The sequence below is a fragment of the Armigeres subalbatus genome, chromosome 3, assembly GCF_024139115.2.
Source record: "Armigeres subalbatus isolate Guangzhou_Male chromosome 3, GZ_Asu_2, whole genome shotgun sequence".
Lineage (NCBI taxonomy): Eukaryota > Metazoa > Arthropoda > Insecta > Diptera > Culicidae > Armigeres > Armigeres subalbatus.
In genome coordinates this window covers 343,398,803-343,417,438 of record NC_085141.1, presented here as the reverse complement: position 1 = coordinate 343,417,438, position 18,636 = coordinate 343,398,803, and the positions used below count along the sequence as shown (strand labels likewise).

The window sequence follows — 18,636 nt, the reverse complement described above, 5'->3', positions numbered from 1 at the left end:
ACGAAGCCATTACGTATTGCTGCACCGCTATCGGTGACATGAACGCGCAGGTAGGAAGGGAGGAAATGTATAGACCGGTCATCGGACCGATAGTCTGCACACCGTATCGAATGACAACGGCCAACGATGCATAAACTTCGCAGCCTCCGCGGAATGGTAGTCCGAAGCACCTTCTTTCCCCGCAAAAATATCCACAAGGCCACATGGAGATCCCTAACCAAGAAACGGAAAACAATCGATCACGTTCTAATCGACGGTAAATTTTCTCTGACCTCACGAAGTCCGCACTATCGCAGTGCGAATATTGAATCCGACCACTACCTCGTTGCAGTATGCCTGCGCTCAAAACTCTCGACGGTGTACAACACGCGTCGAAGTCGGACGGCGGCTTAACATTAGGCGGCTACAAGACGGAAGCTAGCCCAAGAATACGCGCAGCAGCTGGAAGTGGCACTTCCAACGGAAGAGCAGCCAGCGCAGCGTCTCTTAAAGATGGCTGGAGAGATATTCGATCCGCCATTGGTAGCACCGCAACCGCTGCACAGGCACGGTGCCCCGGATCAGAGAAACGACTGGTATGACGGCGAATGTGAGCAGTTAGTGGAAGAGAAGAATGCAGCAGGCGAGATTGCTGCAACACCGCACGAGGGCGAACGAGGCACGATATAAACAGGCGCGGAACAGACAAAACTCGATTTTCCGAGGAAAAGCGCCAGCAGGAAGATCGAGACCGTGAAGAAACGGAGCAACTGTACCGCGCTAATAACACACGAAAGTTCTATGAGAAGTTGAACGTTCACGTAAGGGCCATGCCACAGCCTGATATTTGTAAGGACATAAACGGGAACCTTCTTACGAACGAGCGTGAGGTGATCCAAAGGTGGCGGCAGCACTACGAAGAACACCTGAATGGCGATGTGGCAGACGAAGATGGCGGTATGGTGATGGACCTGGAGAACGCGCGCAGGACATAATTCTCTGGCTCCGGATTCCAGGAAATCCAGGAGGAGATTGGCGGCTGAAGAACAACAAAGCCCTGGGGTTGACCAACCACCAGGAGATATTTAAACCCAGTAGTGAGGCATTGACCAGAGCGCTGCACTGGGTCATTTCCAAGATTTGGGAGGAGGAAGTTTTGCCGCAGGAGTGGATGGAAGGTGTCGTGTCCCATCTACAAAAGGGCGATAAGCTGGATTGTAGCACCACCGCGCAATCACATTGCCGAACGCCGCCTACAAGGTACTCTCCCAATTATGCCGTCGACTAGCACCAACTGCAAGGGAGTTTGCAGTACCAGACGAGTTTTATGGGCGAACGCTCCACCAAGGACCAGGTGTTCGCCATTCGCCAGGACTGCAGAAATGCCGCGAATACAACGTGCCCACACATCATCTATTCATCGACTTCAAAGCCGCATATGATACAATCGATCGGGACCAGCTATGGCAGCCAATGCACGAACACGGTTTTCCGGATAAACTGACACGGTTGATCAAAGCGCGGTGGATCGGGTGATGTGCGTAGTTCGAGTTTCAGGGCATTCTCGAGTCCCTTCGAAACCGCAGAGGGTTAGCGAAAGGTGATGGTCTTTCGTGTTTGCTATTCAACATCGCTTTGGAAGGGGAATACGAAGAGCAGGGATTAACACGAGTGGTACATTTCAATAAGTCCCAGCTATTTGGTTTCGCGACGACATAGATATTATGGCACGTAACTTTGAGAAGATGGAGGAAGCCTACATCAGACTGAAGAGGGAAGCTAAGCGGATCGGACTAGTCATCAACACGTCGAAGACGAAGTACATGATAGGCAGAGGTACAAGAGAAGACACGAGCACCCACCGCGAGTTTGCATCGGTGGTGACGAAATCGAGGTGGTAGAAGAATTTGTGACGGCTCACTGGTGACGCCGAAAATGACACCAGCAGAGAAATTCGACGGCATAGTGGCTGGAAATCGTACGTACTTTGACTCCGCAAGACGCTCCGATCGAAAGAGTCGCCGCCGTACCAAACTGACATCCAAAACGCTAATAGACCGGTAGTCCCTCTACGGACACGAGACTCCGGACGATGCTCGTGGAGGACCAACGCGCACTTGAGTTTTCGAAAGGAAAGTGCTGCGTACCATCTATGGTGGGGTGCAGATGGCGGACGGTACGTGGAGGAGGCGAATGAACCACGAATTGATCAGGTGTTGGGAGAACCATCCATCGTTCAACCGCGAAAATCGGACGACTGCGATGGGCCGGGCACGCAGCGAAGTCGGACAGTAACCCGGTGAAAATGGTTCTCGACAACGATCCGACGGGCACAAGAAGGCGAGGTCCGCAGTGGGCAAGGTGGATCGATCAGGTGAAGATGACTTGCGGACCCTCCGTAGACTGCGTGGTTGGCGACGTGTAGCCATGGACCAAGCCGAATGGAGAAGACTCTTATATACCGCACAGGCCACTTGCCTTAGTCTGAATAAATAAATAAATAAAAACCCAAAATATAACACAAAGTTTTTTTGATTGGCTCATATGAAACGGAAAATGAGCACACGCGAAGAAGATACTACACACATTTTTTAACACCGGTTTGCCGACTCACCACCAGCCGAAACTTTTTTAAAGATGCAAACGAGCTTAGCCAAAAAATCCGGACCTCCGCAATAGATCATTGTGTCCAGATACTCTGCCAATATCTTCTGTTGTATTTGTATTACAAAATAAGAAAATTTGATGTGTTGTGAGCTGGGTTTCAGAAACATTAAAACAACGACCACTTCCCTGAGAGCTCCAGCTTCCCAGGAAACCTCCGGAAGTGGCTAATGTGCACAGATGCTCTGCAAATGTCTTCTATTGTATTTGTGTTGCAAAATCATGGAGCTCGATGTGTCGCAAGCTGGGTTTCAGAACCACTTACAAAGTGACCACTTCCCTGAGGGCATCAGGTTCCCAGGGAACCTCCGGAGCTGGCCAATGCGCTCAGAAGTTCTGCAAATTTTTTCATTATATTTGTGGCAAAAAATGAAGCTTGATGTGTGCAAGCCGTCAGAACCACTCAAAAGTGACCACTTCCTTTGGGGCATCAGGTCTCAGGAACCTCCGGAAGTGGCGAATGACACAGATGCTCTGCAACTATCTTCTATTATATTTGTGTTGCAAAATCGAAGTGATGTCGCAAGCTGGGTTTCAGAACAACCTAAAAGTGACATTCTTAGGAACCAGGTTCCCGGAACATCTGTAACCGATTTTGGTTCCTAAGGCAGTTTTATTCCACTATTGCAAAATGATGAATAAAACGATTGCATCATTATTGAGAGCATTTACTACTAGTTATCTACGATTAAAAGGAAGTTGACCTATTTTTTTATCCAGGACCCCTCGATAAAACCACCCAAGAACCCAATCACCAAATCAATACATCTACACAAAATATAGGGTTTATTAATCTTTCCTCCAAATTTCATGCAAATCGGTTGAAAAACAACAGAACGGTGGATTTACAATTTGAAATCGTAGCCCGGGCCGAAACGGGTTAATCTCTTCATTTAACCCTCTTTTTTTAGTTTTCTATCTATTTCATAAGGTTATAACGTTATTTAGAGGAGTAGCAAGTCAGTGATATTCATCGTACATTGAAAAGAATTCGGTAAGGTTAATCCAATTACTTCATCTGTGCATTAAAATATATTCACTGATAGTCAAATGAACTGAACTGAAAGGCTATCAAAGACCTGACTACCGCTTCTACGCAGTTTAGTTAGTTATAAAATTGCTTCATACTAAATACTGAAGCCCCAAACATGATTCAGCGCGGCGGCGGCGGCAACGAATCATTTGACGGAAAATATATGGGTTAACTGTCAAACCTGCCGTTTCCGTCGCCGTTCCGCTGTGTTGCTTGGAGGCCTTAACCTTTTCCTTTTCTTCAATTCCAAGCCCGTTCTATTCTCACTTTTGTTCAATCTAATTCTTAGTATGTAATAGTAACAACAACAGTGATAGACAGAAGAAAGTGCCCATCCGCCGTATTGTACAGTTTGACCAATCGAGGATCTGGATTATGACTGTTCGTAACTCAATTAGGGGTTCGACTGGAATTCGAATATGGCATTAGTTTCCATGCCAAGGTTTCAATCATGTCCATTCGCAGAATGGAGGAATATTGCGGTTGAGTGAAAATGAATATTTTGACGAGAGTTTAAGTCTTGAATTACTTGAAGATTACCATCTTCAAAGTGAAGGTATATACTGCGAAGTTGGTTGTATTGTCAAAATACGCAACTTTGCTGAAAATGTCTCCTGTTTACAGCGCGTTGCAACGCTTGAAAAATAAGGAAATTTGAGTTTTTGCTGCTATTTATTTTGGTTTCACCTCAATCAAACCCCGCATGAGTCTTTAGATATGTAGGGTAAAACGACCTATTATTGAGGAATTAAGCACCGCGTCAAACCAAAACTGATTTCAAATATTCTTTAAAAATGAACTGTTTACCTTTTTTCCCTTTATAAAGGTCGAATAGTGTGCTCTTTAACTCTAGTTTAGTAAATATTTTAATTTTTCACAACTTGTGTTGTTTTATTTTTATCACAATAAAAGCAAACTACCGCAATAATAGGACGCATCGTTGCGATATTTCTTATTGTTGCGGTATTGCCTGTATTTCTTATGGAAGGTGATACCACAACAATGGGACCTTAGCACTATCACAATAATAGGCTCAAAGGACGCATTTTATTAAGAAAAAATGTTGATTTTTGGTAATTTTCAGCGGATTAATGAATGTTTTCGATGCTATTATACCTAGAATGGACTATTTTAACGCTACCGCAACATTAGGGCATACCACAACGATAGGCCTTTTTACCTATTTATATGAATATTCGTGTTTCTTATAAAAGGTGACACAAAATAGTCCAAATTGACGTTTGACGTCGTAGTAGTGACACTTAGTACTTTTTCGGCGTTTAAATAAGCCTGTTGTTCTTTTTTGTTCATAAACGCTCACTTTGAGCGATTAATTATGTATCCTCGTAATGGATTAACAAATTAACACGTCTATTCTAAAAGATCAGATAAGGAAATGCTAATACTATATTCCATATAAAAGTATCAATATTGACTTTTGAAATAGAAGTTGCATAGATGACAACACTTTCAATGAATGAACCACGAGTTGCATGAGCTACTGGGAGAACCATCCATCGTTCACACCGCGAAAATCGGACGATCTGGTGGGCCGGCATGCACAGAATGTCGGACAGTAACCGGGGAAAATGGTTCTCGACAACGATCCGACGGGCACAAGAAAGCGAGGTGCGCATCGGGCAAGGTGGATCGATCAGGTGGAATATGACTTGCGGACCCTCCGTAGACTGTGTGGTTGACGACGTGTAGCCATGGACCGAGCCGAATGGGGAAGACTCTTGTATACCGCATAGGCCACTTCGGCCTTAGTCTGAATAAATGAATATAAAGGTGAATCTGTCAAATGCTGAAAACTAAATAAACTAGAGAATAAAAAGAAATATTTTTAAATCAGTTTGACGCAAATAATTTTAAAACTTTAATATTTGGTATTTGTTTTAAAGTAAATCCTGTAAAAATGTATGTAGTGTATCACTATGTCCAGGGAGTCGAGATTGTTTCCAAACCGGAAACATCCTAGACCAAACCAAGAATCGAACTCGCCATTTCCGGATTGGTAATCCTACGCCTACGGAGACCCAAGTGATTCTTAAACAAACGAAATTTTTGGTGCAACTTCTGCATATTTTTTGTGTTGTTTATAAAAGTTTCTTGTTTTGTAAAAATTTCTCGAACACAATCTGAAACTTTTGGAAGAATTTATTTTTAAATCTAATGGCATCCGTTTCAGATGTGAGGAAAATGAATATGAAAAAAACCGCGAATCTTAAATTTGATTCTGACGTTAGAGGCATGATTAAGGTAGAATTCCAATTTCAGATACAGTATTCCGAAATCACAAAAAAAAATATATAAATATGGTTTTCTCGGAAATTAATCTTCACCCAGTGTATGGTATAACAACATAACAATTTTAGTGCCGCTCAGGTGCCATTATCTTCCTGAGGATTTCATTTTGCACTGGTTCGTGAATCAGAATTTCAAAATAACTTTTAATTTTATTCAAAAACATAGGAATTAGTGCACGACAAAAACACGATTGCATGTTTGGTACACTGAGTGCATTCATCGCATCCGGAGCACACAACTGCAGGCACTTCGCACCCGCTGGCATCCTCCCTCGTCAGCTACCTACCATATGGGTGATGATGAATGATGGTGGCAGTTTCGCAAATAGACAAACAGCATCTGACACCGACCGCAGTTTCATATTTTTCTTTCTAGTCATATTGAATAAACAAAGTGCAACCGCATCTTCTTCGACGAAGATGCGCTGCCTGCCAGTTGGCGGCGTTCACATTTTGAGAAAAGTTTAACAACTGCTAGAAGCGCGCAAATAAATTGTATGTGGGTATTAATAGCACGACCACAAGATGCTACTGGCTTGTGTTCGGCCGGATGTCCAGGAGTTTCTTCGCATTACTATTTGTTTAGTTTGTTGTCATTTTATTCAGACATATTTCCGATTATGAACGTTTCACGATTTTCTTGAACTGTCTTTCTCCAGCCTTAGCCTTACTCTGGTAAATTTAACTTCGGAAAGTATAACGCACGAGCATTCAATGTTCCATTTTGACGTTTGTACAACAATATAAAGGTAATTCCATCACTAAGAGTTATGGGTGAGGTGGGCGTGAGGCATCAAATACAATAATTTCTCTAATATTTGAATATATGCGCCAATATTGTACTGAAAAAAGAAACTGAGTTTCCGCTCAATTTTATTGTCCCATAACAAGATTTGTATAGACTGAATTTCACATAGGAATCCACTTGAAAGTATAGCCCTACTATTTGTAAATTGAATATTACTTTGTTATTTGATGCAAATCATTGTCTTTCTTCATGAGCATTGAATGTTGACTCTTCATTTGAAGGCAGATGATAATTATAAACCTCATTTCACACGCTTAAGGTAAGTGGTGTTTAAAAAAAGTCCAATTCTCAAGCGCCTATGGCCATGACGTTATTTATATTCGTATATTTGCTGAAAAGTTAGTCAACGAGCACCTGGTTGTACGCTATAAGAATGTCACTTTCAAGCTGCAAGCTGCAGCTGCACGCAATCAGTGTGAATAACCATCTTACCATCTCGCTTTCAACCGTCCAAGCGACCAGCCCACTTCACTCTCACTGATTTATATCCACCGGCATGTTACTGTGTTCAGTACACCATCATCCGCCAGCATTCGGAGCTCAGAAAATCAGTTCTCCAGGTTAACTTCCGGTGACACCAATTTTCAACTCGAGATCATTGAATCAGATCTGTTTGCAGCGTAATGCACCGCAATTAATAACTGTGTGCCCTGAACGAGGAGGTGACGACGACGGCGATAAACGTCGAAAGGAATGGGGAGGTGACCTTGTGATGTCATTGCATGATACTGCTCGGTGCTCTCGTTACTTCATGGAATGGAGAGCCACTGATGGCGATTCGTTTCATATCCAGGCAGGAACATGGCTTTTGTTGCATCTTTGCTTGCAGCATGAGGCTGTTGCACAGCTTCTAGAGTGGTGGAGTTGACTGAGGCGAGCAACATTCAGTCGTGTCATGATCTTCCTTTCTTTGATGATGCGATGAAGAGTACAGTCAGCTATGATTCGAGAATTGATATATGCTGTTATGGCGATCCAGTTTTTCGTTTAAGTGCTCTTTATATTTAGGTCAACATACACATACAATCCAAGAAAAAAATGAATCCACGCTTTATAGTAATTCCATATGAACTGTCACGCGATCTTTAATTTTTTTGCAATGTTAGGTATAATCACGGCTCCTATAACGAGAGCTATGCGAAAGCGATTATTTTGAGAACTGTCAAAATGGAGCCAAACATTGTTATTGTTGCTGATTGATTTTAAGAAAAGTTTCATTTGTAACGAAGAAGTATGTCCTTATAAACGTTCAGCAGCTTAAGCGCCACTCCCAATACCATGGAGGCTCCTGACGTACGTTTGAGTCCGGCTGAGATCCTTATCTTTAGGCGAGTTAAGTGGTTCAAACACTCTCGTTCACTTCAACTACCCAAACCCTACTACCCTACCGAAACCCGAACCCTACCTAAATAAATTGGGAACCCTTTGGACCAAGTGGAAAATATTGTTCATCAAACCGATCAAATTATTGAGAAAAAATTACTAAAAATACCATTTGAACAAAGAAAGAAATGGCAAACTCAGACAGATTTATATTAATCGTGCATTTCGTTTTAGGGTTTCTATTGAGGAAAGGGCGATCTTACTCGCTCATCCTACCTACTTCTACCTTAAACTTGGCTCTTGGTGCGAAGCCCCACGACGCGTCGAAGTGGTGTGGATGAACCTGTTGCACGCGAAAAGTCCAGCAGCGATCAAATCGTGGTCGAGCAGTGAGAAACTATCTCCTTTACGAAAAGTGCGTAGCGATTTCGAGCTCCCAGGTACTCGTTCTATTTGAACGGTGCGCCGATGAACGCGTGAACTGCACCGACAGTGCCTTCCGGTCGAGGCGCGTTTAATTTATTTTGAATGGCCAGTGAGCAAATTATTAGGGTGGTAAAATCAATCGTTACATTGAATAAAAAATTCAGAGAGTCCTGTAGCGTAGTTGGCTATAAGCGGATGGTCATGGGTTCGATTCCAGCTCCCTCATCAACCTTTGTCCGTCACTGGAAGACGTGCTCAGCGGATGGAATTATGGGGACGCCCATTGAACGCTCGACCATCGACCAGTAGCTGATATATGACCCTCCTCAGATGTTATCTAATTCCACAGATACGAATAACGTGGATATTTTTAATTTGTTTCAGTGTTTTCTAAATGCCAATTATCATGTTCCCACCCACATACGTAGATTTTCTTTATTTAAGTTATTCGCACTTTGAACAGTGCCACCATCATTATGCAGTACGGCATGTGGGTGAATATTTCATGACCCTTTTCCCTGACGATACGTATACGTCCTCGTTGGTGCTCCCATCGAAGCCGGGGATGCACAGCAAAATTCGTACGAACCTGAAGTTTAGCAGTTCGATGGACATAAATCAATATTTGCGCACGCACACACCGCACCGCCCGCCTGGTTGCACAGTCGGTATGTATAGCCTACTAGGATGGGTGTTTATTCCATTTACTCAGTTTGTTTCTGAGAGGGACTACGCTGCTTTACCCAGCTGTAGAAATGCCATTTGCGGCGCACTTGTTTGGAACGAAAACAACAGAACAAAAAAGTCGGACCATGACCTTTTATGAGCGGAATTTCTGTTGAGGTAGGTTCACCAATGGATCTACGGCACATTCAATGTAGGAGCGAGCGAGTGAAATAAACGAGTTCGTTCTTTCTCTTTGGGAGCTGTTTTGTATTATTGGCTGGGATCGAATCCCGACCCGATACAAGTAGGACATTTTTGCTTTATAACTGTTGAAGATTTATATTTTGAATAGAATATAGAAAACCAGAATCTCTTGTTTTAAAATACGACTAAATATGAGTGCCCGATTTTGAAAAAAAAAATTAACGAATATTAGACAACAATAAAAAATGACTCTCACCTTTCTACCCGTCGCTTCCCGCCGTACACCGTAACGGTACCGCCGTTGGAGCTGGGGTTGTTGGTAGGGGCGGGGGCTGGCACCGCCGGTGCAGGAATAACCGTCGGAGCCACCGCCGCCGGAATGGCCGTCACCGTAACACCGCCGCTGGTCGTGGCCGATGGTTGCACTAGTGCGGCCCCAGCCCCGCCCGTATCCGTAGGGATGGGTTCCATCTTGACGGCCTTCAGCATAATATCATCGCCGATCTTGACGATGCTGATGTTGTTGTTGTTGGCGGCCGCCTTCAGGATGTGGTGCTTGGTCGTGGTTGCCGTTGCCGATCCAGTTCCTCCCGGAGCAGCGCCCGTAGCAATCGACGAGGTGCTGCTGCCTGCTGCTGTTCCCGCGACCAGTCCGGTGATCGTGGTAGCATTGAGAGCATTCAGCGATGTCAGCCCGATGATGGTCGTGGTAGTGCCTCCCGTTTGTAGTAGGGCCAATTGCGGTGGCGGCTGTTGAGGCCTCACTACGGTGCTGATCACCTGCTGACCCTGGGCCTGCGACGGCTGCGGCTGCTGTACGTTTCCAGTTGGATTTGTGCTTACAATGTTCAATCGGTACATGACCTTTCGATGAGAGATCGTTCCGAAGTGATCGTTCTTACGCGTTATGCGAGGGTGTTAGAAGAACGAAAACGAATTAAAGGGGTTCAAGGGAAATGGTGGAAAGGGTTGAACGCTCTACATTTGAGGGGTTGAAATTCATTTCCAGTATGGACATTCCGTTGGACGGTCCAATATTTTTACTAGTCTTTTCTTCTTGAACTTGCTGTGATCCTTGAATATTTGAAGCATGATTGGAGCTTATTGACTGCTTTCAATACAAGCGAAAATGTCAAACTGTTATTCCATCACAATTCCAGAGACGCGAACTGAAATGAAAAAGATATAGAAACATGCATTAATTATACAAAAAATATATTAAATATATGATTAACAGTCAGGTGAATAATAATACTATGATGCAAATTGTAGAATTCAAGTGGAGTGGATTCTTATGCAAAAATTCCATTGTCATTCAAGGGTGAAAAAAAAACATCGGAAATATTTTCACCATTCATAAAATCGAATTTAAGTTTTTTTCGTCACGTATGACACTAAGAAACATTCATATTTAAAGAAAATTTAAAAAAATAATTCAGATATTCTTGAGTCCATTCTACTAAAAATGTCTTTCGTAATTCACCGGGTCACCTTGGGGAGCCAGACACTTGTATTACGGAATGCCAGTCAGTAGTGCTCTTCCATAATATCATTTTTATGAGCAGCCACCGGGACAAAAGAAGGATGCTCAAAATCCCTTTTCCCGTCCGTCTTTCACACGAAGAAAGGAAAGAAGACATCGCCCAGAACATACCAATCTCGCTGAATGGCTGTCCCTAATAGCACATAAAATATTTATCCCACCCCGCACGCCAGCGCGAAGAGAACGCAAGCCCTGACCAAATAAAAAAGTATCTTTCCTTCCTTTTGTCGTTGCGGTAGTCCCTGTAATCTTGAGAGAGCTATCAGCCATCCAACCGCCATCGCTCCTACTGCTGACGACGTCGACGACGACGATGGGCTCTGTGTACATATCAAACACCACTAAAGCAAGTGGAAAGTACATAGAAATCTAGGTCAATGCAGTACTTTGAACACATAAAGATCCTTCCCGAACGCTGCTGCACAACCCGTTTCCGTTTTTCCACTCGATGGCGGTGTCTGGCAGACTGGTTTGGAAATATGAACGACAATTTTTCATCTTTTGATAACCTTTACAAATCTCCAACATTTTGCGCATTTGTTCACAAATAAATAACAGCATTGCTGTATAAAATATAAATTTTAGTTCATACCCAAACTATCCACATATAGAGTAAAAGTATGATCAAACAATAATTGTACTCTTAATCTTGTTTTCACAGTAAGTAATTATTTCTCACTCTGTATAGTGTCCAGCTATTTGAGCCAGTCTAACCAAGCAAACACGAAGAAAAACCTTCCCCAACATGTGAATTTTGAAATGAAACATACACCGAATCGTTCTCACTCAACACCACCCGTATCCAATATCAGCGCTACGCAGAACTACCTTCTACGAGGGTGGTTGAAATAAGACGTTCAACACATTTTGGGATTTTCCTGTTACACTTTTCTGTTTTGTCCCGCTTTTGCAGTCAACAAACGCTTATTTTAATATGTTTACCGTCCCGTTGTCATTCGATAATTGAAATGCATGTGCAACGTCGAATACAATCCAACAGTAACACTAATGTACATTTAGTTGCACATGGCAGCTTTCTTTCGCAGTAGACTTAATTCTATTTGTATCTGTCATTTTATGACCTCTTATTTCATTTCCATGACTTGTACCTTTGCAAAATATTATTTCTACCAGCATCAATGCTCGTTACCAAATTAAGGACGTCATTTTTTATCTTTTTTTGACTGTTAAATTTCTTTATGAAAAATAAAGGTTAACACTACAACCCTTTTCTATTTTTTGGTTTCATTTTTCAAATTTTAAAAACTTTTCATCTTAAAACACATCATTCTTGAATGGCCCTGTACGGTCGGATGCAGCCCTTCACAAGGGCACAAAATGGAAAATAATCAAAAGTATACTTCGCCACCCCACCCGGGCATCCTGCTGTACCTATATTCACCCACACAGTATTCGCCGAGCAACTGCAAAGCTCGTGGAAAACTGAGAGTTAGGGATGATGGAAGAGCCACCATTCTGCTGACACTAGGTGAAGAGGATGCTTCAAGAATGGAGTAGGAACCGCGTGCCTTATGTGTCTCTGGTTTTCGATTTTTCTTCCACCCGCAGCGCACAGAAGAATGCAATCTGCAGAAAGGTATTTTAGAGAAAGTTGATTTGAAAACAAATCAAATTTTCCTCAACCATTGAATTGGACATTGGAGATTTCAATTTAAATAAAATAAAATAGCGACCCATCGTCAATTGTTCTTTGGCATAAAAATATAACTTCCGCAAAGAATTATAATAAATAAATATAAAAATAATGAATATTCCTAAATCCTAAATCCTAAATAATGAATATGGATACAACAAAAAAAGGTCCACGAAACAAAAATATATTAGCACTTTTAAAAATTGCAATTATAAAACCAAGAATTTTCAATAAAAAATCAAAATGTTACATCGAAAAAACTACAACATTTTCATGAATAAATCGATATTAGCAATACCTAATTTCAAAATTTTCCAAAAAAAAACAATTTTTTTCGGCGAAAACAAAAAACTTTCCACAAAATATCAATAAAGAGCAGTAAGGAAATAAGAAAATTAGTTTAAATGAAAAATCAATACAATTGAATCAATTTTCCATAAACGCTTTTAGAAGGAGCCATCTGCGTAAAAAATGCTCAGTTTTATTGCTTTTTTATTTTTTTCCATGGGAATTTTCTAATTTTTTATTGCTCATTATTGATATTTTGAGGAAGATTTTCAATTTTTTGTGACAAATAATATTTATTTTGTGGGAAATTTCGTTATTGCTAATTATTCGGTTATTGCTAATATTAATTTATTTATGGAAATATTGTATTTTTTTCAATGGAAAATATTGATTCTACTATGAAAAATTCTTTTTTTTTTAGAATTGCAATCTTTAAAGTGCTACAGTTAAACCTCCATGAGTCGATATTGAAAGGACTATCGACTCATAAAAATATCGAGTTGTGGAATACAAAAATTCCTGGGATGCTGTTGCAACGGACTATCACAGTAACCCAGAAAATAATGTTTGACGTAAACTACGTCTAAGGGGAAGACCCACGGAATACAAAAAACAAGGCAGGCTCATCACGTATGTAAACAATCAGTTTGAATGTAAACATGTGACGTCACTGCTATCTTCGCACAAGCTGGACCGAGACGATGCTCTACGGACGCAGCATGCTTACTTTTGTACTCCAACATGTGGCGATAAAATATGCGTCACATTCGAAGGAATTCGAATGAAAATTTCCAAATTCGAGACCGTCACGAAATTAAAAGTGTGTATTGCATAAGGCTGTTGAACAATTTGCCTCACAACTGAAAAAAGCAGCCTAGGAGCGATTCAATTGTGACGTACACTACTTTATGAAACTTTTAACCCCCCCCCCCCCCTGGCGCGGATTTTCCAACATGAATCCAGTGGAGAAATTACTTTAGAAATTCCTTTGGATATTCCTATAGAGAATCCTTCTAAAATTCCAATTCATTCCAAAATTCCTTTAAGAACTCCTTGGAAGCTCATTTGGAATTTCCTTCAAAAATTTCTGCTGAAATCATTTTCGAAGGAATTCCCGAAAGAATTTCTAAAGGAACTCCTAAAAAATTATTAAAAATATTCGGAAGAAATGTCCGAAACAATTCCTGAATTGAAAAAAAAACTCATGGAATGCATGTTCGAAGGTATTTTTTTTTCGCGTAATCTAAGGGGAAGAATCGGATACATTGTTTTAAACGGATATTTTTGAAAATGGGGACCGTCACGAAATTATGTATGATTTTAAACGTTAATAGCGCCTTTATCTAACTGAGATTTTATATATCATTCGGCGCAGAATCTCTCCATGAGTGTGACAGTTTTATTTTATTATATTGAAACTTATGATTAAACTATTGAAAATTAGCATGAATCGCTGGTAAGCCGTTAATCGCCAAATCATGGTTGTTTGCGGACATATTAACAAAATTTTAAAGGCCGTATCCAAAAATGTTCATATTTTGAGTTATGCCAGTTTTGTTCGAAACCAGTGATCAGTTTTACGTAGTTTACGTTGAGCGGTCGTGTCTTGTACATAACTCTTCTGATTTTTATTTTAATATGGCATAATATGCTTCCATGAGTCAATATCGAGTAATAGAACATCGACTCATGGAGGTCTGACTATAATACATTTTTATATCGTGGAAATTTTGTATTGTATATGAAATTTTTGCATTATTTTTTGAAAATTCCTAATTTTTTAGGAGGAGTTTTTATTTTAGTCATTATTTATTTACACAATCGATTCTGCCTTACATGCTAAAGCCTTTGGTATCACCATACAAATTTGTGTAAATCGCATAATGTTAATTACTAAAATCTACAAATAGGGTATCTGTTCCTACATTAATATGTAGCCGTATATTAATCCCAACCGTCGATAAACCAAATAAAAATCAATTTATCATTACATTTCTCACATCATTATGTACACAATAATGGATGGAACATTCATTCTTGAATGTTTCCAGCGAATATTATTCAAGATTTTCTTGAAGTAATGTTTTAATGCACAAGAATCAAATTATCAAAGATTAAATTATTATGCACTTTTGTTTTCAATTTCCTACTCTGAACTGTTGGTTTGATGCACTGCTCGATTGCTACTAGCAGATTCATCCGTTTTCACGCCGTTGTTTTCCACTCAATTTCAGAAAGCTAACTTTGAAGTGTATCCTTAAAGAAATTCACTTCACAACACATAAAGCATCACACATTTTACTATACATATAATTATATTTGAAAAACCAACGCGATTCCTATAGTTTGATATAGGTTTTATTTCGAACAACGTCTAAATTATCATGCCCGTATTCCAAACTGTTGATATGCCTTGCAGCGTGGTACTCTCAAGGGCTGCCGACCTAGATTTTATTTCAAAATGCTTTGAATAAACTATTACTGTGAAATTCAACTCTTATGTTTGTAAAATAAAGGTAGGAATATCGAAAGATAATCTACGACAAACATAAAATTTAACTGATAAGTTGAAAAACTGTAAATAAAACAGCAATTTCGTAATTATATTTCAACTCAACTACAAAAGTACATTGTAGAATTCAGCATCACTGCAATCATATCGTTACGTATACACACAAGTGATGAGTGTGCATTGTGTTTTATGTTGGAAACAGTATTATTGATATAAATTTACAGGCATAGGATTAACTTATTCTTGAATGTTATTGAAATAGGTTGCGCTTATGGCGGTGATGATGTTTTCAGCTAAATCACTTCTTATAATGTGATTAATTTTCATTTTTTAAAGCACCAAATTGTTTTCAATTAAAAGAAATTACGTGAGACGAGCATAATTATTCTCATGTTTCTTGATTATTGCGTGAAATCAATGCATTTTATATGCGCATTGCCTTATTGTTATTGATATAGAACAGATACTTCTACTTGCTACATAATCTATTTTTGCCCGTTGTTCGGCAAACTTTGCACATCTGTGTGCTTTGCAAAATTTCATGTTAAATGATATTCCAGAAAAAATGCGTTATTTGGTTGATTTTCTATAACATATTTAATGCGTTTCACCGACTAAATGTTGGTTGAGAGATCGACAGTACAAAGCTCGATAAAATGGTGATATTTAGCCATCATATCCCCATAAAAATTCTGTAAAATACGAGTAATAAATATCAGGGATGGGAATCGTCTTCCACTTGATTGCTGAACGCTTAGCGATTTGATTCCCCGAGGATCGTTTTTAAGAACCATCTTTACGGCCTTTCTGTCACGATGCTTCCCCGACTGCTTTTCGTATCAATATCACTTCTAGCGGTGACCGCTAAGCCTAAGTATATAGACAAGGGGGTTAGAAACAAAAAGCCGAAGGGACAAAAGGCCGAATGACAAATACTCGAAATAAACAAAAGGTCTATATAAGGACTTCCTTATCTCTTCTCCTTCTCTTTCTTCTTTCTTCATTCATCTTCTATCTTCCTTCTTCCATCTGTTTTCTTCTCTACTTTCTTTTTTCTGTTATTTCTACTTTTTTCACCTTTTCTTCTTCTTTCTTTATACTTCTTCTTTCTTTCTTCCTTATTCCATCTTCTTCCTTCTTCTTTCTTCATTCATCCTTCTTCCTTCTTCCGTCTTCCATCTTCCATCTACGTCCTTCCCTCTATCTTCTTCCTTCGTCTTTCTTCTTTCTTCCTTCTTCGTTTTTCCTTTTGTCTTTTTTTTTCAGCCTTCTTCCTTCTTCCATCTTCCTCCTCCTTTCACTTCTTTTATTTTCTTCTTCTTTATCATTCCTGTTTTCGTTCTCCCTTCTATCTTTCATCCTCCTTCTTTCTTTTTCCCCTCTTCTTCACCCGTCCTTCTTTTTTCTTCTCTAACCTTTGGCTCTTTTTTATCTATCGTCCTTCAGACCTTTTGTTCTTTCGACTTTCTGCTCCTTTTCGGGTCAACGATCTAAATGACGGCCTGAGAACGATTCCAGACACAACGTTGTCTTTATACTGTATAGCCAAGATTGCTAATTGTTTTGATTCGGATAGATAAATTGAAAGACTTTTCAAGAAATCAAAAAAATAAGGAAAATTGTGGAAGAATTATTAATGTCGAATGAACCTCAAACAAGACCTCAAATGATGGTGGAGAAATTGAGTTCTTTAGGGGTATCGACATTATTGCATATCCTCCCGTGTAGCACACTTGTCACATATCAGTCACTGTAGCTCATATGTGACCAAATCCAGTCATATTAGAGTTGCTGCGACCAAATTGATCTGAACTGTGCTACTAGGGCACAGCTATCCAAAACTTCATGAATTTTGGAGCACGGGAACTATTTTGAATCAATTTCTAAAAACTCAATAATTTCGTGTATTGAACTTGATTTTACTATGGGCCGAACTGTCAACCTGTGAGCTATCTGCCAAATAATCAAATTTAGGTTCTGCGAGAAAGAAAAAAATTATGTCGTAGCTCACAAAAAGGTGTTCTTTGGAATGAATAAAAAAACAACATGTTTTTCCCAAGGAATGTAATTGTCGCCCTATAAAATGCAAAAACAAGCAACAAAAGATCACAGACCGCATCGTGCTTTCGTGCTGTGCGGTTCTTTCTCTCTTTGCGGAAGGAAGTTTTTAATACTACTCGAAGCTATTTTAATTTCAACGGTGCTTCTTAGCGCTATTTGTACCCACTGATCCCGTTACGATCTTTGCAAGGACCCGTGCCTTCGTTTTACGTTGGACCCGTTTGCGGAAGTAAAATTCCGACAAGCGGTGGTAATCCTGCAGGGACACCGTTCTGGGAAAAAACCTCTTAGAAGGTCACGTCTCCACGCTCAGCAATGAGTATTAACAAAAACAAGAGGAAGAAGAAGTCTCTGAATTCTCCACTTCCTTCAAAGAAACAAGGTTTCAAGACCGTCCTGCCCAAGCGCGGAAAAAATAGAAGGAAGCTGGAGAATTCAGATATTCCTTCTAACTCTAATATCGGAAATAATTCTTCTCCAATCGAACTGAGCAATCAGTTCGATTTGATTAATGATGAAATTGAGCAAATCGAATCTACCTCTAGCCCAGGTGATTCGATTCATGCGAAAAAGCAAAGGATTCCGCCAATTGTGGTATCTGTTGCCGAGTTTTCTGGCTTCCGGAATGAGATTTTGAGTAACCTTCAGGGGATCAAGGTTTCATTTCAGATTGCTAGGAAGGGTGACTGCCGCGTTTTGCCGGGATCCTTTGACGATCGCAAACGTCTTCTTCACTATTTAACTGAGAAGCGCCATAAATTCTTCACATACGACGACAAAACTGAGCGATTGTTCAAAGTCGTCTTGAAAGGTCTCCCCAGTGATGATAAATCACTGGATGAGATTAAAATTGAAATTTCTCAATTACTTGGATTTTCACCAGTCCAAGTAATTAAGATGAAAAAGAAATCCCATTCTGGTACTTCCCAGAGGGCATTTCTCAAGAATATTATTTAGTTCATTTTAACAAAAGTGAACTAAATAATATGAAAAGTTTGGAAAAGGCCTGTATTATGTCTCATGTCCGTGTTACATGGGAACATCTCCGCAGGCCTGGAGGAAATTTCCACACCCCCCCCCAGTGCCGTACGTGCCAAAAGTGGGGTCATGGAACCAAACATTGTCACATGGATGCTAAATGCATGATTTGTGGTGGAACCTCTCAC

At 40.3% G+C, this 18,636-nt stretch overlaps 1 protein-coding gene across 2 annotated transcripts in view; it reads right to left on the bottom strand.

The window, feature by feature from the left end:
• LOC134225898 (ecdysone receptor) overlaps positions 1–18,636 on the bottom strand; it is a 917,337-nt gene that overhangs the window by 558,634 nt on the left and 340,067 nt on the right. For both annotated transcript variants that reach the window (XM_062706325.1, XM_062706326.1), the window contains exon 3: positions 9,669–10,581. In XM_062706325.1, coding sequence (XP_062562309.1) covers positions 9,669–10,273 — 605 coding nt within the window. In that variant the 5' untranslated portion in view covers positions 10,274–10,581. The remainder of the gene's footprint in view (positions 1–9,668; positions 10,582–18,636) is intronic.